The sequence below is a fragment of the Strix uralensis genome, chromosome 1 (genome assembly GCF_047716275.1).
Source record: "Strix uralensis isolate ZFMK-TIS-50842 chromosome 1, bStrUra1, whole genome shotgun sequence".
NCBI classification, from domain to species: Eukaryota; Metazoa; Chordata; class Aves; order Strigiformes; family Strigidae; genus Strix; species Strix uralensis.
The window spans coordinates 25,834,074-25,859,571 of record NC_133972.1 but is presented as its reverse complement, the minus strand read 5'-3'; the positions used below and the strand labels follow the sequence as shown (position 1 = coordinate 25,859,571).

The 25,498-nt window shown below is 38.0% G+C and overlaps 1 protein-coding gene across 4 annotated transcripts in view; it reads left to right on the top strand.

Annotated features, from left to right (window-relative positions):
• The window catches only part of CNOT10 (CCR4-NOT transcription complex subunit 10), a 35,222-nt gene extending 9,944 nt beyond the window's left edge, over positions 1–25,278 (top strand). The window contains exons 5-20 of one of the 4 annotated variants that reach the window (XM_074860637.1): positions 315–460; positions 1,332–1,418; positions 2,143–2,226; positions 3,230–3,347; positions 5,101–5,250; positions 6,415–6,617; positions 10,915–11,036; positions 11,678–11,854; positions 14,457–14,537; positions 19,560–19,673; positions 21,098–21,228; positions 21,946–21,981; positions 22,081–22,208; positions 22,744–22,872; positions 23,483–23,558; positions 24,981–25,278. In XM_074860637.1, coding sequence (XP_074716738.1) covers positions 315–460; positions 1,332–1,418; positions 2,143–2,226; positions 3,230–3,347; positions 5,101–5,250; positions 6,415–6,617; positions 10,915–11,036; positions 11,678–11,854; positions 14,457–14,537; positions 19,560–19,673; positions 21,098–21,228; positions 21,946–21,981; positions 22,081–22,208; positions 22,744–22,872; positions 23,483–23,558; positions 24,981–25,135 — 1,937 coding nt within the window. In that variant the 3' untranslated portion in view covers positions 25,136–25,278. The remainder of the gene's footprint in view (positions 1–314; positions 461–1,331; positions 1,419–2,142; positions 2,227–3,229; positions 3,348–5,100; positions 5,251–6,414; positions 6,618–10,914; positions 11,037–11,677; positions 11,855–14,456; positions 14,538–19,559; positions 19,674–21,097; positions 21,229–21,945; positions 21,982–22,080; positions 22,209–22,743; positions 22,873–23,482; positions 23,559–24,980) is intronic. The other 3 variants (XM_074860648.1, XM_074860659.1, XM_074860668.1) reach the window with 3 other exon arrangements.
• Positions 25,279–25,498: the final 220 nt, after the last annotated feature.

Below are 25,498 nucleotides of genomic sequence, written 5' to 3'. Positions count from 1 at the left end.
TCTATCTGTCTATTTAGACACTGGATCTTTGGTGCTTAAACCAATTCTCAAAATCTATAAACACGAAATACTTGTTAAGCTGTCCTTAGTCTATGCTTTTATGCTGATGCTATTTGAATGAATCACCTTTGTTTTTTAGTATATGTGCTTATATACATTGCGTAGATGTCTGTGGCTTTTTTCTTATGTAATATATTGATTTTTCTCATAATATTGCATAGATGCACTTTATAGTCAATTTTTTTTCTTCAGTCATGTTTGAAGGGATTGGTATTAGAGGTGTAAAATAATTTTTGCTACTTTGCTTCATACAGAAGAGAAGTTTGCCCAGGCTGTGTGCTTCTTGCTTGTAGACTTATACCTGCTAACTTACCAAGCTGAGAAAGCCTTGCATCTGCTTGCTGTTCTGGAAAAAATGATTTCACAGGGCAACAATAACAGCAAGAATGGAAAAAATGAGGTAAGCTTAAAACCATATGAATACCACAAAGTCTTTGTCAGAAGTATGCTTTATCTCAATCCAAAATTGCTCTTCTAAAATAATTTTAAAGTATAACACTGTGTTAGATCACCTGTATATTCAGACAGCAACTTATACATGTTAATAACTGAGTTAATTGTATACAGGAGCTGCTTATTCCCTCTCTTTCACCCTTTTCTCTTACTTCTAAGGAGCTAAGAATTGTTTTTTAAGTTGGAAAAACTGTTGTCTTCAGAGTCAAACATACACAGGTTTCCTTGTTTGTCTTGGATTATGACTATAGGAGACCCTAAGTTTGAAAGGGAAGTCAGTGTCAGAGAGGAATTGCAATTGCATACCATAGTATGGGAAATGAAACATCTTTGTTACATAGCATCTGAAAGTATGAGACATACTTTCAAATGGAATCTTTTGTATGTGTGCTTTGGAAAAATCAGTAGAATAAGTAGTGGCTTGGAAGTGAAGAGGACACTTCAGTCTTTTCCTGTTGATGGAATGTCACGCTTAAGGTAATTAACATTTTAACTTTAAGTATATAGTCATTTTACTGAAGGAAATATTAAAGAGAGACTAGAATGTGCATATCATCCTTCTGGGTAAGACAACTCTTAACATACCTCAACTGCAGAGCAACATAGCATAGCACTAATATTAATAGAGAATTCTGCTCTTCATGGACTGGTGTAGTTGTTCGTGAATTTTGATAAAGTTGTTTGGTGGGATGTGCATTTTTTGACTATTAAATACTTATTTTTTTTCCTTCATGTGAGATTGATAAAAATAGCTTATGAAAAAATCTGTAAACTGAATTTAAAAGGTGACTGATTCTCTTTATTTGTTTGATACTCAGTCAGGTAATAATACAAATAAAGATTCCTCAAATCAAAAAGCTGAGAGTGGAGCTTTAATAGAAGTTGCTAAATCTAAGATACATCAGGTAAGTGTCTGCATATTATTTATATAAGAACATTAGTTAAGTTTTTCTTAAAACCGAATGCCATCTGCTTCAAATCTAGTTCAGCATGAATTATGATACTGTCTCTCCTTGAATTTCATGTTGTAAAACAAAAGGATGAATTTATCTAGATCTTCCTTTTTGTAAGATCCATGTACAGAAAAAACTGACCCAACACAAACCCCTTATTTCAGTCCCTGCAGTTTATCATAATTTTTTAAAATTATGTTAGCTTTTTTAAAATTAAGTTAGCTGCACTGACTTTATCTGTTAGGCCTCCAACAGTCTAAATCAGCTGAAGGTTTATTTCACTGTACCATTCTGTGGAAGAATATATGAAGAAACAAAATGCTTCTCTATCATCATTCACTTATTGGCATGTTCAGTTTAGTAGGTACATGTCTGGGAGTAAAAGATTAGGTTATTTTATTTAGCTTATCATTTTAAGTGCTAATATCTGTGTTTGAATATGGAGTAGCTGCTGACCATTGAACAAAATGTGAATCTGCTTACTCTAAATACGAAGCCTGTAAGTTGTTGAAAGTCTGAATAGAATTTCTTTTTTAGGAAGACTTTTTGAACAGCTTTTTACTAACTATTTTTAAGATGTATATAAAATATTCTGTAATAAATCTCTAGATACGGTTCATCTTGCAAACCTGCACAAGTTATTGTTTTCTATTTAACAAATTTAATTTTTTAACAGTATAAGGTGAGAGCCTATATCCAGATGAAGTCACTAAAAGCATGCAAAAGGGAGATCAAGTCTGTTATGAATACAGCTGGGAATGTAAGTATTCTTAAGGCTATTGTTTTTCTAGTCTAGACCTGTCTTCTATCTTAAAACTGAATTTCCTGACTTCCTTTACAAAGAAAGGTCTTATTGAGGATGGATGTCTGAAATAACGTAGTCAGTTGGGTAATATCTTTTCTGCAAGCATAATTAAAGTAGAATTTTCTTATTGGCACTGTTCTCAGTTGCTCAGAAAAATGCACTTTATTGTTAATGATACCAAAATAACACTGAAACAGATAATAAGCAGTTAATAAACAGATTCAGTTTGCTTTATAATTTAAGCAGTGCAAAGCAAGTTTTAGTCTACTATAAATGTTAAGGGTATTACAAACTTCTGATGTTGGCAGTGGTTTAAACCAGTTCACAAAAGATCAATTCTGGGATACAATTTTTTGGGCTTTTTCTTTTTGTTGAAATTTTTTGGAAGCTTACCTCTTGCTAGAAAGCAGTTTCTTTTTTTATATAGGAGTTCTCAACTCAGAATTACGTCCACCATCCCAGATAAATTCTACATTAACTGAGGAGCAGGGAATGGGAGGAGAGCACTTCCCTTTTGTTGCCAGTCTCAACAGCTGCTAGTTTGACAGAAATCCTTCTGGATCATGAGGTCTCTGTTGGCAGACCAGGAAGATCACAGCCCAGGAGGAGGTTGTTGAACTCTGCAGGGAGGGAAACTTGGGGAGGAGTGTACTAGAAGACAGGTTGGAGAAAGATCCTCTTAAACAAAAAGGAGATCCTCTGCACTTAGCCTTTGCCATGACAGAGTTCTCTAGAATAATGTTGGGTTTTAGAGCAGTAAAAAGAGTATGCATAGTTTTGTAGTTCAGAAGAGGTAAGTGTTAATCATTGGCTCAACAAAAGAAATGCTGCTTCTTGAAAGTATTAGGGCCTAAGCCCATGTATATTAAAATGGCAGCAGAGGCAAGCTGTTTGTGGAGTGATTTAACACTAGCAGTAGAAATCATGAGATAATTAACTATTGTTTTCTCCTTCACAGTCAGCTCCTTCTCTCTTTCTTAAGAGCAATTTTGAATATTTGAGGGGCAATTATCGTAAAGCAGTCAAACTTTTAAACAGTGCAAACATTGCTGAACATCCAGGCTTCATGAAAACAGGTAAAATAGAAAACCTTCATCCTGCAAGTACTTAAATGTGTAGTATAAGATCAACGACTAGTCCTGTTAATTTTAAGCATATTAATGATTACTTGAGGGAGTAGGCCCTGAATGCCATGGGTTTATATGCTGGATATATTTTCATGTTTCCTGTTGTGCTGGTAACACTGTTGTGTTTTTCATTGAATGTTCTTCCAGACAATGCAGTGTTTGTCTATGAAAACATACTTGTGAAGGTGTAAATGTAGTATTTGCAAGGCTCATATTTGGGTCTCTAAATCAAGACATGAAGCAAAAGGCAACCTACTAGGTCTAGAAATGAGATTTCAGATTGTACTCGGAGAGGAGACTATAGCAGTTGTAAGGATGATTGTGGGGGAAATGCAAATGTTTCATGAAGTGTTAGAGTTTGACTTCTGTTGTATGCCATTTTAAGTTACTTTTCTATCTAGAAAGTATATATGTGTAGACATGCACAGAAATGTAACAGCACATAAATGTGTGTAATTTTTTAGATATAGAAGTTATCTATATACTATAAATATATATGCTGTGTATATACACACTCACTGTATATGGTGTTATTTAAAAATATTGAGATTTTAGTTGACTGTTTAAAACATCAGTTGAAAAATATGGAGAGGAAACTTGTGGCAGTAGAGAGTTAGGATTTCAAAAAATACTTGTACTGTAAAACTACTGAATTTCTTTTCTATGTTCAGTGCTGGTTTTGTGATAGCACTCTTAATTTTTTGTGCTGTAAGATCTTTCATCTAGTAGATACTGCTGCACAGATTGCAATTGGGTGATAGAAGTTGCAGAGTTGACCCTCTGAGTAAATTTTTTTAAACTTCTTATCTTAAATAAGTTTTATAGAAAATATTCAAAATATTTGTCATAATGCCTATTCTGACATATTTTGACACTTAATTTAGAATTTACTGTAACTTACCTTTCTGAGCATTTTTATGCTTAAAGTTATCTTTAACTTAAGATTTACTTTGATATAACTTTTGCACTGGCTTTTTTGCACAGTAGAATGTTCACTTAATAGTCTTGCTAGATTATGATTAAAATAATGTTTAGTTAATTTGTTAATGGTCTGTTTCTTGGTTGTCTGGATTTTTAGGGTGTGGGGTTTTTTTCTTTTTTGTCAATGGTAACCCTGTAAAGCTTCAGTTACCAGCAGATAAGTCAAAAGTTTTAATTTTCTGTCCTTATTTAGAAGGAACTTCTTACAGTGTTACCTGAACATGATATAGTTAGGAAGGAGAGTGCATTTCCTGCTTGTATGTTTAGGTTGACATATTTGTTTATTTTATAAAACTTAGGCAAGTAACATCATTTGAGAATTTCCATTTTACAAGAGCCATCTGTTAGAAAACTGGAAGTGCTTGCACGATAAGTGCTATGAAAACCTCCAGGTGAACTTACTTCAACTTGCAAACTGTCAGATTGGCTTTATACCTGGCTCTTCTAGAATATGGTGCACAAAATCTGGAGGTCTGTGGCTGCTTATATATAGGTCATTTCAGGTGAACTATCCAAGAGAACTAGAATGGTATACAGAAATATAGATTATTAAAATGCTTATGAGGCAGGGACATAACTGCATAATCAATTAACATCTTGCTGAAGAACATGTTAGATAAACCAGCATAATATGCTGACCCGTGGGAAGAGTGGTGGGAGCATTTTATGGGCTCAGTGATGTTTTTCACTTTATGAAAATGGTCCTTTGCTGTTCTCTCAGGTGAATGCTTAAGGTGTATGTTCTGGAACAATCTTGGCTGCATCCACTTTGCAATGGGAAAGCACAATTTAGGAATTTTTTACTTTAAAAAAGCCTTGCAAGAAAACGATAATGCATGTGCACAGCTAGGAACGGGCAGCTCGGATCCAGGTAAGACTTCTAAGAGGTGAAAAAAGGTGATGGAAGAGGGGTGGGTGAATCAAGAAACAAGAGAATAGAAGCTTTCAGTAATTATCAGCAAAATTCCTGTTCCATCTCTCTGCAGAGGACAGGATAAGGAGGGTAAGAATTTTTATTGTGACTTGATTTCAGAGTATAGTTGCTGTTGCCAGAAATAGATGATGATTAAATATGGGGTTTTTTTGCTGTTTTCCTTGATGTGCTATGGGGCTGGGGCAATTTCTTCTCTCGTTTGTAGTCTTTGACCATCAGTCAGGGAGATATGACAAAATGAAGTTTTCGTGACCTATTATCATTAAAAATGTTACTTGTAGTCCTGCTGTGACAGTAGGTAGAATCATCAGGATCTGAAGGATGGAGGGGGTGTGTTTGTTTTTTGTTTGGGGGTTGTTTTTTTTTTTTTAAACTTGGAAGATACAGAAAATGTGGAGTGCAATACTGTTAAATTAGCATTTGGAAGGTCGTGTATTTCTCAAACTCTTTTACTGAACAATTCCAAGACATGTGTGAGAAATGTTGATCTATTGTTTAGTTTTATGGTTAGTTTTATCCATCTACTTTTGTTTTAAGCATACAAAAGACAAGAAAATAAACTTTATAATAAGTTTTCTTGCTTTGATTAATAATACTTAAGGTTTTTCTCTCTTCCCAATAAATGATTTCACAATGAAGTGATAATTTCTTAACTACTTTAAAATCTAGTTACTATCACACATTCTACTGTTTTTCCTATTCTTCCCCTGGCCCCGTACCTAAGTGCAGTCTTAGGTACCAGTGTGAAGACAGCAAATGTTTTATGCTTGTTAACAGCAAAGTAGTTTTCTTCTGGAATTTATATGAGTAACGAAGATGTGTATTCTCACAAATCTGGGATTCAATATAAATATGACATTTAGCTTGAGTGACAAGGAACATAAATGGTTAGCGTTTAATGTACTTCAACCTTTATTAAGAATACAGTTAATCTGTCTTTGGTATCAGCTTTGGGGAAGGAATTTATTTACAGAGGGAGGCTAGTGAATTTCTGCAATGAAAGGGATTTTTGGGTGTTTCCCACAGCTTCCTCTCCTCCCAGAGTTATGCTTTCTGCTCTCCTGAGCTGCACATCCAATATGATGTAATCCTCTTCTGCAGGTAAAAAATTTTCAGGGAGACCCATGTGTACGCTACTGACTAACAAACGGTATGAGTTGCTCTACAATTGTGGAATTCAGCTCTTGCATATTGGGAGGCCTTTAGCTGCCTTTGAATGCCTCATTGAGGCAGTCCAGGTTTATCACTCAAACCCTCGTCTTTGGCTGAGAATAGCAGAATGCTGCATTGCTGCCAATAAAGGGGTAAGTAGATTTGCAAATTCCTTATTTTGATTGTAGTTATAAATGTGATCACAGAAAGGAAGAAATAATACCTTGAGCTGAACTATGCATTTTTAAAGGCCTAATGTTGCAACACCTCTGTGTAAATCCAGATTAGGTTTTTTTGTGTATATGTATGTTTGCATGTTTAATCTGCAGCTGAAGCAGGTGGAGGAAAACCACTGTAGAAACAGTGTCTAGAGACCCAGTGTTTAATTGACTTTCCTAAAATTAGAGGAGTTTGAGTAAGCTATTAGAAAGATTGGCATGAGATGAAACAAAAGCACGTAAGTGGCTGTTAGAGCTGCTCTTCTATAAAGTTACAAGTGTTTTGCTGGAGAGACTGGTTAAGCCTGGTTTTGTTTCGGCAATATACTGTCACACTCCTTTGGCATTCCAACTCAATCTGAATGGGTAATCCTGAATTGGTTTGAAGCACATTAGATTTCTCCAAATCATCTAATGGTTTACCTTACTTTGTCTTGAAATAATTTTAGAAATAAACATAAAGACATTATTTGGAAAGAAACTTGTATTGCTCACTAATGAGGCATCACTTCATAACAGGAAGCAGTATGTTCTTTCTCTAGTGAATGCTTTCTACTTAAAATGTAGATACTAACATTAATAGTTTGACTTAGTATTTATGGATATTTTATGATGCCTCAGCTTTCCACACTCATTTCACATTGATTGCAAAATCTTGGGGTTTATGTATATTTAAAGATACATAAACCCCATGTAAAATAATAGATGGTATATACTGAGAACAAACATCAACAAAAACTCAACCCACAAGTAATTCTTTTTTGTGTGAACAGAAGAATTAAACTTGCTCAAGATTTTTTGTCTCTACTAAATTCTGTACTTCCAAGGATTTCTGTTCCTGGATTGCAGGAATAACAAGGTGAAATTGGAGTCAGTGACCATGTGTAGTATCCAAGGAAGGAAAGTTTTTATGGCTGCTCTTGGAGGGTTGATACTCCCTTTGAGCTTGATGCACAGAAACAACTTTGATAGCTTTTGTTGCTGATAATTTGACATGGAAAGGTTGTTTTTCGGAAAATTTTGGACTGGGACATCTTGGATTTTTACGTTTAGACTCTAGGAATTGCATTACCTCTACTGAAACAATGAGGTTCTACCTTAAATTCTAGCTGGAGTAGTAAGAGAAAACATACATCTATCCAGTAGAGATCCTTTGTCTCCACTTCAGGGCTAGATACTATGATGTAAAAGGTATGACTGAAAGTATGTTCCTTCTGTTTTAGCAGACAGGTTGGGTTTTTTTTTTTTGATGTTTTAATGAATATGGTTATTGGATTAGACTGATGTTTAGAAGACTCATTTAAAACCAAAATACAGCACTGTGTTGTAGAACTTTATTGGAAGATGCAAAGACGCTTGTAGAGGACTACAAGTGTTTGGTTAAAGAGAAGCTTCCTTCCTGGGATGGTCTTAATTAATTTACAGGACATGGACCTGCACATGCAGGTCCAGAGGAGGCGACAAAGGTGATCAGGGGGCTGGAACACTTCCCCTATGAGGACAGGCTGAGAGAGTTGGGTTGTTCAGCCTGGAGAAAAGAAGGCTCCAGGGAGACCTTATAGTGGCCTTTCAGTGCCTAAAGGGGGCCTACAGGAAAGATGGGGGAGGGACTCTGTATCAGGGCGTGTAGGGATAGGATGAGGGGTTTTAAACTGAAAGAGGGTAGGTTTAGATACAAGGAAGAAATTCTTCACTGTGAGGGTGGTGAGACACTGGAACAGGTTTCCCAGAGAAGCTGTGGCTGCCCCCTCCCTGGCAGTGTTCAAGGCCAGGTTGGACGGGGCTCTGAGCAACCTGGTCTAGTGGCAGGTGTCCCTGCCCATGGCAGGGGTTTGGAACTAGATGGTCTTTAAGGTCCCTTCCAACCCAAACCATTCTGTGATTCTGTATTTACAGCTTTCCTGATGTACAAGTAATATAAAATCCTTAACTTTTTTTTTACTGTCTACTGTAAATCCACTGTCCAAATTAAGATGTGGCCTCATTTTATAGGACTAAATGGATGAAGATAACAAGATATGCTCTTATTTCCACTGAAATCTTTGCATATGATCTTCCTTCTCTCCATGCAGCCAAAACTCATCTAAAATTTCATTCTTTTCTCACTCAGTTGCTGCTAGAGGTTGAGAGGGGTAAGACTGTAGTGTGGGTAGCCTAAAAGTGGCATAGGCTGAGGGAGCTGAGATCAGCCTTCTTCATCCCGAAGCTGTCGTGATCACAGCCACTGGGGAACTGAATCCCTTAACTGCTGAGACTTGTTGTTCCTCTGCCAGCAAAGTTTGTGGAAACCTGCTGACAGCAGATGTGTTGCATGTCCTCTGGGGCATCTTGGTTTCAACCTGTTGATCCATGTCTGTTAGGATAAGCCTGTATATTAAAATTCAGAGGGGTGAGGACATCATCGTTCATTCGCAGAACAGAAAACTGCACCAAAATAGTACGTCTGTGAAATTAAGAGATACTGTACTTGATGCGCTGTTTAACTGTAATTCGCTCCTCCTGTGTGTGGGCAGGATGATGTCGTCTATAATTACATGATCCCATGCAGTTATTTCCACAGTATGCCCATTTCACTCGAGGTGGGTGGGATTAATTGAACAAACAGCTATATTCACTCTTTTTCTTCTGTCCCCGATTTCTCTCTGTTTTCCCTCTTTGAGTGGCCTCTGTGCCTTCTTTTACTGCACGCTATCTGAATCCTTCCAAATACAAAATTTGTAAATTTTGTCAGATGGTTCTGAGTTTTATAAAGCACAGTAAGTGCAGGAAGAACAGCTTTCTGATTTTGCAATTTTCTCTGTCTATCCTACTGGTTACAAATCACGCATAAAGAAGACACAGCTGATCATCTCCAGTGGAAAGCTGGGTATGGGGGACAGGATTAGTGTAGGTTTTGTGGCAAAAAGTAAAGCTGGGATGCTCTCATGGGTCACTTCATTTACCACAGACTAGCCAAAGCAGTAGATCGTCCCAGGCTCCTGAAGCCTATCTTTCTTCCTCCTACAGTTGTGATGTTGTGTCATATACCAGGGAGCTTGAATTTGGGTCACGAAACCAGCTTACTGTTTCCCAAATTCATAATCTTACAAGATAAAAATTAACTTTGGATGCTCCTTAATATTAAAGGCAAAGGGGAATTGTCTTTAAATTATAAGTTAGATTTGCAACATAAGTGAGGCCCTGAAGTCAATAGTGTGTTTAATTTGACCTTGTAACTCAATTTGCAATACTATTCCTTGATATCTAAGTATGGATTCATATCTATGCTCTGAACACCATACAGAAAAGTAATTTTACTGAAACTAATTTTCTCCCGCTTTAGTGTTTCAGTTTATAAAATATAGATGGAAGATGACTCCCTTCCTGCAGTTTTTTTAACAACTTTTCCAAAATATGTGCTTCATATCCAAACTAATTCTATGTATTTTTATATTTGACAGTAAATACCATTATAATGTCAATATTCTTCTTCACAATAGGTTCTGATAAATTTTTGGAATAGTGTTAGCTATTTAAAATACAGATTTAGCATGAGTTTTTCCTTCCAACTGTGACTCTTCATCACGAACTTTACTTACCAACAAAGTTGTTAAGATGGCTCATGGTAAAACAAACAAATAAACCCCAGTAAATATGGTGTAGAGATAATTGGATGGGTAGTTAGGGTGCTTTAAGTTCATTCAACCCCCAGAATGTCTGCATGCTCAAAAATCTGTTAAACAAGTTAATTTAATGGAACTTTGCATATGTTATGGTTCAGCTTCATGTTCCCCCTGGAACAGTTTGAGAGCAGCTTTTTCAGAGAATGTTTTGAATGCTGTGTAAGCAGAGAGAGAAGATCAGAAGCGTTGCAGTGCCAATTCTGAATATTATTTGGCTGATCATATGATTTCTTTTCAGATATCCTGGCAGTTCTTTGAATAAGACTTGGTTCATTGTTCTTTTGCTTTCAAAACAGAGGAGAAACTAGGTCAGTAGGCTATCAGACAAGCTGTCAGAACTAATCTGTGGTTACACTGTGTGCAGTAAAATCCCTCTGCAACACAAAGACAATAGAAGGTGCCTGATCTTTCACGGTACTTAAGATTTAAAACTGTACTCATATAAACTAGTAATTCTTGCACTTTAGCAGGGTTCAAAGTCTTCCAGCTTTCACTTATTTTTGTCAAGCTCTCATTTAACAGCCTTGATATTTTGTGGTGTTGTTTGGTGTTTTTCTTTTTCCTTTTAGACATCAGAACAAGAGACTAAAGGTCTTCCCAGCAAAAAGGGAATTGTGCAATCTATAGTAGGTCAAGGCTACCACCGTAAGATAGTCCTAGCATCCCAGTCCATACAGAATGTTGTTTATAAGTAAGTATGTTTTCCACAGGCTATTTATCTTGTTGTCATATCTTTGTTAAAGATACATGTCTGCTTATCAGCAGGTTTTAAAACTGTCGTGGAATAACTGTTCATTTTGGAATAAACAATGTAGTGAAGAGAGGCATGCTAAAATGCTTGAGGAGTCCTACTTAAACATCATTTGGATGCCTCCTTTATGATGGCCAGCAGAGGGCTTAACTGTGTAGTCATTGTAACTAAGAAGGGCATTAAAGCTTAAAATTGATTTATCTCAGATTTATATTTCCAGTTAGTTAAATCTATCCTCTTTTTCTCACTTAAAAGTACATATTTTCAGTAATCCACTTTAGAAAAGTGCAGGAAGAATCTAGTAGCTCTGCCATAAAACTTCAGGAAGTGAAGTCAGGAAAAACAAGAGAACTTATTATGTGGTTGAATCTGCCCACTCTATTTGGGCATTGTGGTGTACCTTCCATATATAAGAATAGCAAGATACATACGTTTTCATAAATTAAACGGGTTATATTAAAACATGATTTAACTTTCTTAGGATAGAGTTTTCTCTGCATTCAGATCTTTCTGGAGCTCTGTTTTTATTTTTTAATTTAGTAGGATTGCTACTCACTGGCTAACTTCTGTGTCTCTTTAAGTGATGGGCAGTCCTCAGCAATACCTGTAGCCAGTATGGAATTTGCAGCGATTTGTCTACGAAATGCCTTGCTGCTACTGCCAGAAGATCAGCAGGAGCCAAAGCAGGAAAACGGATCTAAAACTAGTAATCAGCTGGGGGGAAATACAGAAAACAGTGAAAGCAGTGAAGCATGCAGGTAAACAGAATTGCTATAAACCTTTCTTTTTGTCCAAACTAAACTCTGGGCTGACAGTCTCTGTCTGCTATCTATCCTGTTTGGCAGCAGAAAAAAAACAACGTATTTTTAAATTCTCTTAGCAGTGTTGGGATATCCAAGGAAATTATTTAGCTGCTTGTTGTTTTAATTGCTCGTATGCTAATTTTAGAATAAAATACTGAGTTGATTCCTATCATTCCGAACAACTTTAATAAATTAGACAGTGAAATTCCTTTTTTTCACTGGCCATCTTTTTTTCTGTGCTGCAAATGTTATGTTTTCCCACACCCTCCTGCCGCGCATATTGGTATTTCTCTAATTGTAAGTGAAGTTTCACATGTTACAGTGATTTTGTGTGTGTGTGCACGTGCGCCATGTACTTGATTCAATATATAAATGTAAACATTTCCCCATGATCAGATTTGACATTCATCAGCCCTAGTATGCTTTGTGTTTGTTTTAGACTAGAAATGGGAAACTAGATTTAGAAGATAAGTAGGAAAGCAACATGGAGCTATTGCTTAATAAATTGCATTTTACAAAAAAGAGTTTAAGAAAAATTATTTTTTTCCTCCTTAAAGCTTCAGAAAAAGTAACTTGTAGACAATGCATGTTAAATAGCAGAAAGGTGGTGGGGTTTTTTTGCATTGATCCTGATACATTCCGAACTTCCTTTTGAAGGATATCTTTGGCCATAGCCTGCACTTCTCATTAATGACCACTTTGAGAAGGGAAGAGTTACAGTAACTAATCTGGAAAAAGTGGCTATGTTGGAACTTGAACTACTTAAAGTAATGAAAAAACACAATGTTTTTGTCAGAACTAAGGACAGATAAATTTTAAGAATATAAGATCTATTTGTCACATGGCAGGATTTACTGCACATATGCTGTGTCGCGTAGGCACATTGCGTGTCCTTGTATATTCTGAGGTTGCCTGGAGAGAGACTAGGGCTGGGGGTCGGTGTCTGTTACTGCTATAACAATATTTGAAGGCTGTTCTCTGTAACCCTTTTTTCCCAATGACAATCTTTCCTGTCAAGTGACCAAATGATTTATAAAAGCCTGGTGGGTTTTTAAAATTTTTTTCCTTACCAACATTGGAGGTTGTGAACTAACTTCCCCTGGCAAGCTGTATGCAGCTGATTGAGATGAAGCTTCTGTGGTTTAAATGAGATTGCAATTTTAAGTTTATGGGGCCCACTAAGGGGCAGTGATGAAAACAAAATGGTAGCCCTTACTCAGACAAGACCTCCTTTTTTGTTTTGTTCTGGATTTGTTTGTTTTCATAGGAGTGAGGAAAGGAAACATGCCCTGTATGGAAAGACCCTTTACTACCTTCTGCTTTCAAAACCAGTTGCTTCTTCAGCTTAAAAAAAAAAAAATTAAAAGAAGACTCCCTTATATCTCCCCATAGTCATTGCCAGTTTCAAAATACCCAGCAACAAAGCAGGCTGTTCTTGAATTTGTGTGTCACGTTCTGAAAGGTTCTCTAAGGATTTGTTCCTACTGACAAGAGACCCTCTGTGAGAGAAAAGTAAAACATATAAGGCATTTGAAGAAAATCACACTAATTGAAGAGGATGGTTTTGAAGAAAATCCCACTAATTGAGCAGGCTGACTCTGTGGCAGATTCTTCTCTTATGCACAAGAAAACAGTGAATATTTTCAGTGGTTAAGGGTTTTTTTTAATCTAACTTTTGGCAAAGGCATGAAGTAGATACACTACAACGGTATTGAGTACAGGCTTTCTTGGAGTCTGTTGCTTTCTGTTTTGAAGGTGTAAGTTGGAGTTATTTTACCTGTTTGTAACAAACAGATATGAAATTAGATCAATTAACAAATTCTTGTTAAGTGGACAGACTCTGTTTCAATTCAGATTTTTAAATTTTTTTTAATCTGTTTCTAAACCTTAGTGTCTGTCTCTGCCAAGGTGTAAGCTGTTAGCCTTCTCTTCAGTTCCCATTCCAGAAGGAGGTTCTTTCAGCTTATTGGAGAGCAAAGTTGCGTACTTATTAAATACAAAGAATACTTGCTCCCCCCGAAAAGCCAAGCATAATTTTTAAAAAGTGAAATTTTATTTAAAAAAAAAGATATTGAAATAAAAGGGCAGCTAGAAGTCTAAAGGAATCTGTAACACTTTGCGGGTTATCTTGCTAGAATATTTATGTAATTAGTTTTTAAGATGTCTAGGGAGAGAACTAGGTTACTGCTTTTCTTACAGGTTGAAAGAAGAGAGGCTACAAATACAGCAAGTTCTGCATCTCTCCAGTTTAAAGTTCTTGTCCTACACTGAACTTCAAAAATTGCTCAAGGGTGTGGAGAATGGTGTGGGTTGTTTGGTCTGTCAGTCAAATCCTTCCCAGCAGATGTCCCCCTTCTTCATTCTCAATTAGAAGGGTTAGGATAAGAGCATGTGCCTCAACTTCTGCATAGCTTCATTTCCCTGTTGTTTAGGCTACAGAATTTTTGCTGTCCTTTTAAATGGAGTGAATAAATATCAATGCTTATTACACTGAGATTTTTTTAAGATTAATTATTTACATTCACTCCTTACAATTAATACACTGTTTTTATTCTAGCAATAAAAGTCATGAAGGGGATAAATTCATTGCAGCTCCACCTTCTTCACCTTTGAAGAAACAGGAATTAGAAAATTTAAGGCAAGTAAACAATTACAGAATATTCACCACTAAATGAACCCCCTCTGAAATTGTGCTATGATTCCGGAGTTGTTCCTAGTTTTTTGGGGTTTTTTTAGGCACTTGCAACATTGAATTGTAGCTGTTATTCTAAGGATGTCTTTTTTCAAATGTGTGTGCTTACTTTCTTCTGGGCTTTGAGTCCAAACAAATAGAAACCATCCAGAATTTCAATTCAGAAGGTAGATCAGTCTGTTTCATCCCACTATTATGGGCTTGGTATTATATACTGAGGGGAAAAAAAAAATCAAGGCCCATAAATGACAAAGCTAAAAACCTGACAATGGCTGTTGTGATTGGTGGAAGTGGTGGAAATTACTGTATGGTACCTTTTCTTTTAAGACCTTGATAAGGCTAGTTTGGAATTCAGCCCCCACAACATTTTGTGCTTGTGGGATGGAAAAAAATTGGAAGTGGTAAAAGCAGCTATGCTGCTTTCAAATGAGAGCAGTGCTACTTTCAGCAGGAGTAAAACCATAGTTCGCATAAAATGGAAAGAAAAATTGCCTCTGTCCAGGCATTTAAATTCCTCACCATGGAAGAACATAAGTAAAATTTGACTGTAGATTTTTTTTTTGTGTGTTCTCAAAGATCCTTAAACTACTTGTTCAGCAGTCTGAGTGCTCTCCAAACAGAGTAACTCCATGTGTCTAAATAAGTATCTTCTTATCTGGAACCTCTTTACTTTTCCCCAACAAGATTATCATTTGCTGGCAATGTTAATTATTTCAGGTGGCTGCCAGCCTGTTGAAAATCTCTCTTACTATAAAGCTTGCACCTGTTCAGAAAAAAGAAATCTGTTTTAAGTTTCCATTATGGACAAAGCATACAGTAATTTCCCACTTAAACTCTTGGGTAAACACTCTGTTCCAGCCTAACCCCAGGTAACCTGTGTTTTATAATGACCAGCTTAACCTTTACTTTGCTCCACTATGTGTACTAACACTACTTGTATTCATTTAAAAGCAATTTAGCAGGAATCTGTGAGGAGACGTTTCTGAGACCTTGATTATTTATTCTGAAGTGGTACAAGAGTATGCTACTCAAAATAGAAAGCACTGGATTAAAAACAGTAATGTGGGTTGGTTGTAGGGTCTTTTTTTCCTCCTGACTGTTGAAAATGTGGTTGCCACATGTCAAAATTACATGGTGTCACATTGTGATTTTTTTTTTTTTTTTTCTTAATACATAGGCTTTTCTTTCACAGTCAGCTGTTGTTATCTACTGATGAAACCTGACAACATGTCAGGAAAAACTTATCAGTTTAGCAAGAATTACACTGCTTCTGGTAAAGAACATCATATAAGGAAAGGAAAAACACTGATTTGTTTATTGCAATACTTGCTTCGGTGGTTAAATCCAGAGGACTAGACATCCCTAGAGAGTGATTCTGCTGAAACTGTTTCTAGGTTTCTGCAGATAGCTGTGAAAAGGAAAATACACTCAAACATTAGTATATTCCTGTAGTCTTGCTCATGAAGGACCTGAGAAAATTAAAATTCTTGTCAGGGGAAAGTAAGAAAAATTACTGAATGTTGGCGATGATTATCCTGAGGAATACGTGTCTATTCAATTGTGGTCTTCCCTGTTAAGTCACTGGATTGAGAAACCTCTATTGCTTCTAGAACTGAAATGGGGAACTTAAATGCTTTTTTTGTATGATTTTGTACAGACACACATCCTAATAACAGTTTAAAATGACTGACTTTACCCCTAAATAGTTCTTAAAAATACTGTCTAGAAAAGGCTTATGTGTCATGTGTGTTGTTTGGTACTTGTGCACAAATTAGTTGAGCAGACTGTTCTCATAATAAGCAGTAATTCAACTGCAAGGTTTTAAAAGCAACAAGCAGAAGTCTGAGGACACCAAACATTGTTAAGAATTTATGCATAGGAAGCAGAAACTCCAGATTTTTTTTCTTCTGAGTTTCTTCTAAATAATTCTGCTCCTCATTCTTCTCATCCTCAGAGAAGCCAATTCCCCTTGCTCTACTTTCAGCCTGTGGTATGTTTCAGCGTGCCAGAACAACCCAGCACTGTTAGGATACATCAAGAGTAAAGGAGTTCTAGTAGACCACAGTACTACATTTGGAAAATTTTGTGGATTTTACTGTAAAAGTTGAGACAGGTAACAACAGACCTTGTTGTAGCCTTTTTCTCCCTAGATTGAACAACACAGTGTGAGAATGTTAATTTCCCCCTTCAAAACAACTAGAGATAAAGGAAGAGTTTGATCATTCGCTTTGTCCTGAATAGATTTGAACTGTAAGCCCATGCTGTAAGGCATGCCGATCCAATTTTACCCTTTCTTTTCCTTTTCCATTTGGCCATCTCCAGTCCATCATTACGCTTTATTTATTTTATTTACTGACGTATTTTTGAAGTGTGCATACCCTGGTATTGTATATGGTATTCCAGGAGCATCACTGACATTGCTAATGATTTCACAGGTAATACTGTACACCCCCACCAATATACCTTCTGTCTTCTCCACACCTACCCAGTTGTGCCTCATTTACCCACTTAAAGGTTGCAGTGGTCTGTTTGGTGCTGTCACAATACTGGAAGCTTACGATGATTATTACCCATAGCTGTTTCACTCTTCTTCCTCACTCTCAGCCACTGTGTAGTTCTCCCTCATCTTTCCTTTGCTGGTGCTGAATTTCCCCCTTGAGTAAAGCACCATCTGCATTCTGCATTTCTTAATATTTTGGATTGTCTTGCTTGTGTTGAAACATAAAAAGTAGATAGTTTATATCCACTGTTGTGCTTAGTTAGCTATTTGAAGTTATTTCAGATTAGTGATGTTCTCTAAATGGTTTAGAAATGCCATTTTTGGTGCCTTCACAGTAAGTTTTGAAGAACTGGATCTGCTCTGGCTTGCCCTTTGCTTGAGAAATAAGCCAAGTCAGATGTGGAGTTCGGGTTCTGTAAACTTGCAGTCAGTGTGGGCTGACAAATCTTGTTGCCTAGACCTACACAAGAGGCTGTTTGACATAATCTGGCAGTTTAAAAAAACATTTTTCTTTGTCCTAGTGCAAAGGCAGTTTTATTTAGGGCATGCGGAGGCTCGGTGATGCTGGAAGTCTGCCGTGCTCAAAGGCGACCTGTGGAGTTTTGTCAGAATCCTGACCGGGGTGAAAAACTAGTTTGTCTTTTCCCTTGTGGTGCAATTCTTCTGCTCCGGTTAGCTGTCAGGTCTCCTGAGTGTTTGGTTTAGCCGATTCAACAATGGATCCAAGTGCGCAAGAACAGTACTGCAGGGAAGAAAACCTGAATATTTTAATCTTCTTTACACAGCTGTTGGTAAAAAATCCTGCCAGCTCTTACGTGGCTTAAACACTGACAAGTCCTTAGAGCAGAGGAGTAGGTTTCAGTTTTGCCTGACTTACCTATTCTGTGATTGGAGTGTGTCTTGTGTTTGAATTTACACTTTCAGAAATAAAAACGGGCTTTTACAAAGTTGTGGGAAATAGAAGACACATATTGATGTAAAGAGCAGTAGCAACCAACTCCGCAGGCCTTGACTTGAGTCTAAGGGTATTTAGCTGGTGACGCTTAGCATCTCCGCTGGTTCAAAAGCTGTGCTTCCTTGAGGCAGAGACAGCAAGAGGCTAGTTAGAAGCTGGCTGTTATTACAGAGATTATTTTGTTTTCCCCCATTCCCTCCCCCTCCCCAGTTGCAACCTTTCAGAAATATTTTAGGTTTGGGACTTGAGCTGGGGAAGCTTTCCTCTCCCTCTCTCAAGCTTTTGTATGTGTTCAGATTTGATGTGACATCTGGGCATGATGGAGAGGAAGTGGGGGGTAGGGAGAAACACTGGAGAAGTTTCTTATCCTGCTGGTGCATAATTAAGGAGCATGCCTCCTGGGAAAGGGGAATAAAGGCACCCCAGGTCCTGCCACGAATTACATGACTTAACTGCTGGACCAAAAGTGGGCTTGACAGTTGCCAGAAGGTTGATGCGGTAATAGCCCACCTACCAGCAGGAGAATCGGAGGCTCTTCTCCCATCGCTCCCAATGTGACGCCCCGCTAAGAGGATCTGCTCTTCCTCCCTGGAGGAGGACAGAGTCTGTGCTCACAGTGAGGCATTGCAGGCAGAGGCTTGTGCCCAGAGGACAAGGCAGCCTGCACTGGATGGTATCTTACAAAGTGGAAAATAGCCCCAAGTGCTGTATTTGGGGGGGAGTTATTAGAAAGTGTGAAGCTTGGCCTAATGATGGCATCCTGACGTGGGGTTATTGTTTGAAGATAAAAAATGTGAGTAATTCAGATTTCATTACAGGAACTGTCAGAGATTTTGTGGTTTTGGAAAGGTAGGAAAGTCTGTGACAGCAACAAAATGCCACAGATCAGTCAGAGTCTTGGCAGCTGATTATAGCTCTCAATTGAACACAAAACTGGAAACGCCAAATTCTCCTCTATTGTCTTGCTGAATGCAAACATTGTACAATACAAGAGTGAAATATGTTACAACTTAATTGATTGTGCCTATGTGTCTGTAGACTGTACGTTCTAGTCATCTACAAATGTGCTGCCCTTTGCTGTAACAGAAGGGGCGGCCAGGGAAGTACAAATGAGAGTCCAAGGTAAAACGAATAAAAAGAGGGTGAGAAAGGGAAACTGTCCATGAGAAAAATGGCACATGTAGTGAGGTCCATCTTTTTTTAATCTGTTATTTATCGTCAAAATTGCAAAATCTTACCGAGCGTACTGTGGTGGTCCTTGGTTTATACCGATAGAATGCAATGTATATATCTCCTAATGCAGAGAATCTAACTGAGGCTATAGATAATGAAACACTAGTGCCTTTACTTCATAGTTTGATGCAAAGATACTGTTGAAAGCTTATGATTTATTTCTTCAGCACTTAACAAGAAAGAAATTTAATAGATGCATTTGGAAACACAGAATTCTCCATTTAATAATTTGTTTCCCCCCCTCCCTTTTTTTTTTTTTCTTCTTTCTTTTTGCCTCTAGGTGCTCAATACTTGCGTGTAGTGCTTACGTGGCTCTGGCTTTGGGTGATAACCTTATGGCACTGAATCACGCAGATAAACTTCTTCAGCAACCAAAGCTGTCAGGGTCTCTTAAGTAAGTCTGATGTGGTCATTTCTTCTTTCTCAGCCCTGCTTTTTGCTGGAGACTTCTGAGTTGAAGCTTCCAATGTGTGTAGCTGCTTGCCAGTTCTGTATCTGATGCAAAGAATTGCTTGGCCCACCCCTGTTCTTGTTGAAGCCCTGACTAAATGTTCATTGACACACAGGAACATGAGTCCCCTCCCTTGTGTATGAAATCCATATAATTCAGAATCTGTTGCTGCTTTTGTTGCTATTTGTTAATCTCCAGCTATGGGTCCCATGCAGTGGCAGGACCATCAGGTCTCTGTCCTGATTTGCTGTGGAGCTCCACATACTCCTGTTGGCACAGCTCAAGGGGCAGGAATGAGCAGCCAGGGGTAGACAACATCAGCCCAAACCAGCATGCTGCTGAAAGTTCACCTAGGAAACTACAGCCTTGGAGGGGAAGGTTTGCTCAGTCAGTAGGGTACCAGATCTTGGGTGTGCAGGACTGTCACTTCACCCGCTGCTGTTGCTTATATAGGTTCCATTCTTCAGTTTCTCTTTTTCAGTTCTCATTTGGTACTGTATTTTTTGGAAGGATATTCAAATCTCATTCTGTTTCTACCCTCCAGTTCTCATATGTCTCTGCATATTCAAAAAAGGCAGCTTTAGTCCCATCCATCTGACCTTGTTTTGTGCATTTAAATCCCATGTCATTCACAGGATAAAAATACAGCAGAGGTGTTTTTATGGTAGTACTGGTAATGTACTTGCGGAAAGCAAGCTAATTTGTGCTTATTTTTATATGCTGGCAGCATACTCTAAAATGGTCCATGCCAATTAAATTCTTTGGCTCCCATGCTTGAGACTACTGCAGAAGCTCATCTTTTTGCACAGTCATTGTATAAGCAGTGTTTTAGAGGAGTTTGCAAGGTAACACGTAATTTTGTGAAGACAGCATTACCATTATGTAATGCAAGAAATGCTAGATAACAGTTTTTAGAGCGCCATGTATCTTGGTCCCAGGAAACTAGGCTTTTGTGCAGACTGGGAATATTGAACTGTTCCTGTTTTCTTCAGTGAAATAAATTGCATGTAGAAAGTTAGTCTAACACCTCAAATTATGGATGTATTCTTATCCTGGGGTGTTTTTGTAAGGATTTCTTTTTTAATTCTCTGAGATAAAGGCATACCAAGGTACTGTCTTTCTGAAATGGCAATTCCTGTGCATGAATTGTCATTACTCAGGGGCAGGTTTTTTTCACATTAGTGCCTAAAAGCAGTAAATGGCAGAACTGGGTATGACAGTACATTATAAGCAAGCTAACTTCCATGCAAGTGTTTCAAGTAATAGTTTTCATGTGCTTGTGTTAGAAACTGCATTCAGTTTGTCTTACATAACAAATTGTGGGGGTTGTGAGGCTGACGTTTGTACCTAACCCTTTGCTGTTGTAGGTTTCTTGGGCATTTGTATGCAGCAGAAGCTCTCATCTCTCTAGACAGAATATCTGATGCCATCACTCACTTGAACCCTGAGAATGTCACTGATGTTTCCCTCGGGATCTCTTCAAATGAGCAGGATCAAGGTTAATGAATCCACACTTCATTAAACTGGTTATGCTTTCAGCTGTCCTCCTGCTGTAACTTTCTATATAGAAACATAATTATGCTTAAGATATCTTGTTTTAAGACCATAGGTTGTTTGGGGTTTTTTGTTTGGTTTTTTGTTGTGTATTTGTTTTCCTGGCTTTAGTTCCTACTTTGTGCTTGGTTTGTCTTCTGCATGTTTGTTATTTCTTTGAAGTGGCTAATTCTGTAACAGAAATAGAACTATATATTGTAGCGTTCTGGCTTGTTTGAAGGTAACTTTTCAAAGCTGCTTTTGTTAAATGTGCTATTACAGTTAAGTTTGGGCTTCATACCTCCTCTTCCAGCTTTTTAGTCTCTAAACCAGACTTTGGAGTACCAGTGAAGTCTACTTACTGCATTTAGTGAGAGATAGGAGTGGGGAGAATTTAGTTAATCTGTATCTTAATCTTCTTGCAGTGCTTCCAGCTGGGAGTGAAAAATACTTCAGAGCCCATCTGTATAGTTCAGTCTACAGCAGCTCTGATTTCAGTGACATGTCTGAAGTTTAAACTTCACTGTATTCATCTGCAAATCCAAAAGAAAAACATTAAAAATACGAAGTCTTAAGTGACGTAAACTCTTGAGCAAACTGATGTATCTCTGTATTATTTTTGTAATAAGCTGTAAAAAAGCTCATGGAACATGATGGGTTTTGTGGGGTTTTTTCTTTGCAGGCTCTGACAAAGGAGAGAATGAGGCAATGGAATCTTGTAAGTACCAGCCACTGTATTCAGCAGAGTACAGGAACTTACTTGGCCAGTTTGGAATAAAGTGTAAGGAAAAAAAAAAAAAAATGTTTTTAATTGCAGCTGGCAAGCAGACCCCACAGTGTTACCCCAGTTCAGTCACATCTGCGCGAACAATGATGTTATTTAACCTTGGAAGTGCTTACTGTTTGAGGAGTGAATATGAGAAAGCTCGAAAGTGTCTTCATCAGGTATGAAAAACAAATCTCAAAGCTGTCTAAAGACAGCTTTAGGGACAAAGGTACTTCCTTCAAACTGCCAGTTAGGTCACAGCAAATCCTGGTGATTCCATAGCCCAGGTTTATGTGCAGACTTTGCTGAGATGGCGGCGCTCTCCTGTCTTTATAAACCAATCTCTTAGATTTTTAACTTGTGTAAATAATTCAGTACCACTACAGGAAGCTTTTTTTTTTTTTTGCTAGATTGTATCAAAACAGTGGAATATGACTAGGAAGCATTTTCATTTTTTCTAAGTTTGGTTTTGTGGGTTTTCTTAAATGGTCCAATAATAATTGTTATACTTCAGAGGAGAAAGTTCCTGAGGGTCATGAGTTTGCTTCTCTTTAACCAGTTAATAACTCACCCTCTAAGCTATTAATTTTAGGGCTGTGAGAACAAACTGCAGTTCTGCTGGAGGTATGTTCCTTGCCTGCCTCTTGTCCCAAGAAAGTACTGCTTTTGAAACGCCATCTCCACTTAGCCTGTGTCATTTGGTCTTTCTTACAGCTGGGACCTATCTCTTTCAATGATGATGTTTGTCTCTGCAGCCATTCCTTGACTGTCAGGAAGACTACAAATGCATTGTTGAGCTGCAAACTGAAACAGCAATCTTCCAAATTACTTCATAGTAGTTGTGTAGGTGAACAGGTTCAAATTCTGTGAGGTTCTCAACTGCTTAAGGCAATTGTCTTGCTCTTTTTCCTCCCGAGGCTTCTTAGGATTGGGCAGGTGTCTGTGCTTGGGCTCTCTAGCACATGTGTAAAGCCCAAAGGAGTGTAAGGCCGTCTGTGGATGTAAAGTATAGTAGGTCTCTGCATCTACAATAAATCATTGACTTCATAGCTGAAAAATATTTTTTATATAGAAAGCTAATGAACGATCCTTGTTAACTTTGTATTCTGAACTTGGGAGCAGTGGAGGTTACCTTTTTCACCTGTCATCTCACCAGGAAACCACAGTAGATTAGCCCAGGAATTACAGATTCACATTAACAGAAGCATACAGCAGATGGTCCTGCTAATTAGTGTGAAACAATCTTGCAATGCAGATAATCTTTCAGTCTCTCCTTGCATGCATAAACCTGATAGAGTGCATTAGTTTGAAAAAAATCTTATGTTAGTTTATGAATTGTTACTTGTTTTTGTTAGCTAAGATGGTGGTAACAATCTTGTCAAGGGGCACTTTCTTTGAGCTGGATGTTTCTCTTTAGCACTTTCCCCGCACCCCCCCCTTCTTTTTCAATAAGGCTGCTTCGCTGATCCACCCCAAAGAGATCCCTCCAGAGGCTATTCTGCTGGCTGTATATCTTGAATTGCAGAATGGTAAGTTTTGAAATGTTCTGTCAACCTAGATTTGGGATACGAGGGGAGGAGGGTGGTAGTTGTCATTCCTAGTCTTTATAGAGTTGTGCCAGTATTTTGAATGGTACCCTTTGGGCCTGTCTCCATTTTACTATGGATCCATGTATCTGCACCTTCATTTCCACAGTTTATTGCCATCCTGTTCTTACACACTCCAGACTTCCTAAACATTCATCTTCTGAGCTGAAATCTTCTATACTTTGTGCAGAAATCAGCAGACTTGGATAGACTCAGTAAAACCCTTGATAAGGTTTATACTATAAAGAGGGTTTGAAAGGCTTTGCATTAAAAGACAACTGCGATCCAGGCTTCCCATAGAAGCCATGTCAAGGCCCTATGTAGCAAGTACTGCCACAAAGCTTGCAATATTGGTAACTCCCTTTCCCAAAATCCTTCCTTTTGAAGATTTGCTCTTTGCATGGGAAAAAAACTCTACATAATGAGAAACTGGGAAGATCGCACTGGAATTCTGCAGTGTGAGCAGACTGGTGCAGTGGCACCGCTGAAGCTGTTGTGGGTGTGGACCTGTGCCCCTTGGGTTGTGAAATGTTCAGGGTGCTTCTTCCCCTTCAGTTCTCTTGCATTGCAGGCAGGCCGGGGATTTGAGCATTTGTATTCAGAATTGAGACTTCTACAAAGCTTTTCTTATAAAGATGTTTCTAAGTTGGAATTTTGGAAACCTACCTTTCTGCAACAAGGTAGTACAGAGCAGAAGAGAGTAGAAAGTGGGATTTACATCTCTTGCTCTCTTCTAAGTATATAACCAAAAGGAGCTAAAGATATTTTTTATTCTATAAATGGTAACACAGTGGTGCATCTCTTCTGAAACTAAAACTTTACTGAAAGAAAAGCATTTGATAAGAGGGAGAAATGTTCTTTTTAGAACTTAGCAGGTTTTCTCCTACAATTTCATAGGTTTAATTTTTAACAAAGAATAATTTTTCCATTTATATTGGTAATTATTTGATGGGCCATGCATGCACTTGACAAATCAGATTTCTAGTTTTAAAATCTTGGTTTACATACACCCTTGACATTTGGATTATGCTCTGTTATGTCACATGGTGAAGGCGTTTTGTGTGAGATCTAGAGTGTCACTATGTGGATGGGAGAGAGAAGAGGTACCCTCTAGGTGCTCTGGCATCTTCAGGCTCTGAGGTTAAAGCTTGAGGTCTTCAGCTAAGAATAGTTAGAATCAAGCAATACTGTTGTTTCAAGTTTTCTTGTCTAATACTTTCCATGTCCATGTCAGCATTTCACTGAATAGGAAGACCATGAGGGTACATGGCCAGGGCTGGCTTGTCAGCTCTGTTCTGAGAACAGTGATTTATAAGTCATACAAAGGTACTTTTTTTTTTTTGTTAATTGAAAGTTGTCTTGTAGGTAACACACAGCTGGCGCTACAGATCATCAAGAGAAACCAGCTTCTCCCTTCTGTGAAAACACTCTCTGACATGCGGAAGAAGCCTGTGTTCCAGCCAGTCCACTCAATCCAGCCCATTCAGATGCCAGCTTTCACCACTGTTCAAAGGAAGTGAGGTTGTGCTTCACTCTGCTGCTGCCCTGCCTGTCAGGGCTTGGATTTTGTATATTTTTTTTTAACCTAGGACACCTGCATACCCCAATTGCTGGAGTGTGTTCATTTATGTAAATTTTTAATAAAACATGTAAACAAAAAGGCATGCCTGGAGGCGTTTGTAAAGGCTACTTCATAAAGAAAGAGAGGTTGGTATCTGTTTTGAATGTGAGTGGCAGTTTACTTACTGAAAAGTAGTGGATAACCAAGTGTGTATGGGAGGGAGGTGACTAGAAGAAGAGACTGAAGTCCTGCTCAACCAGCAGCTCAACTGTTATGTGTCAAAGCACAACAGTTTTGAGCTATGGTTTTGTATTCCTCGCAG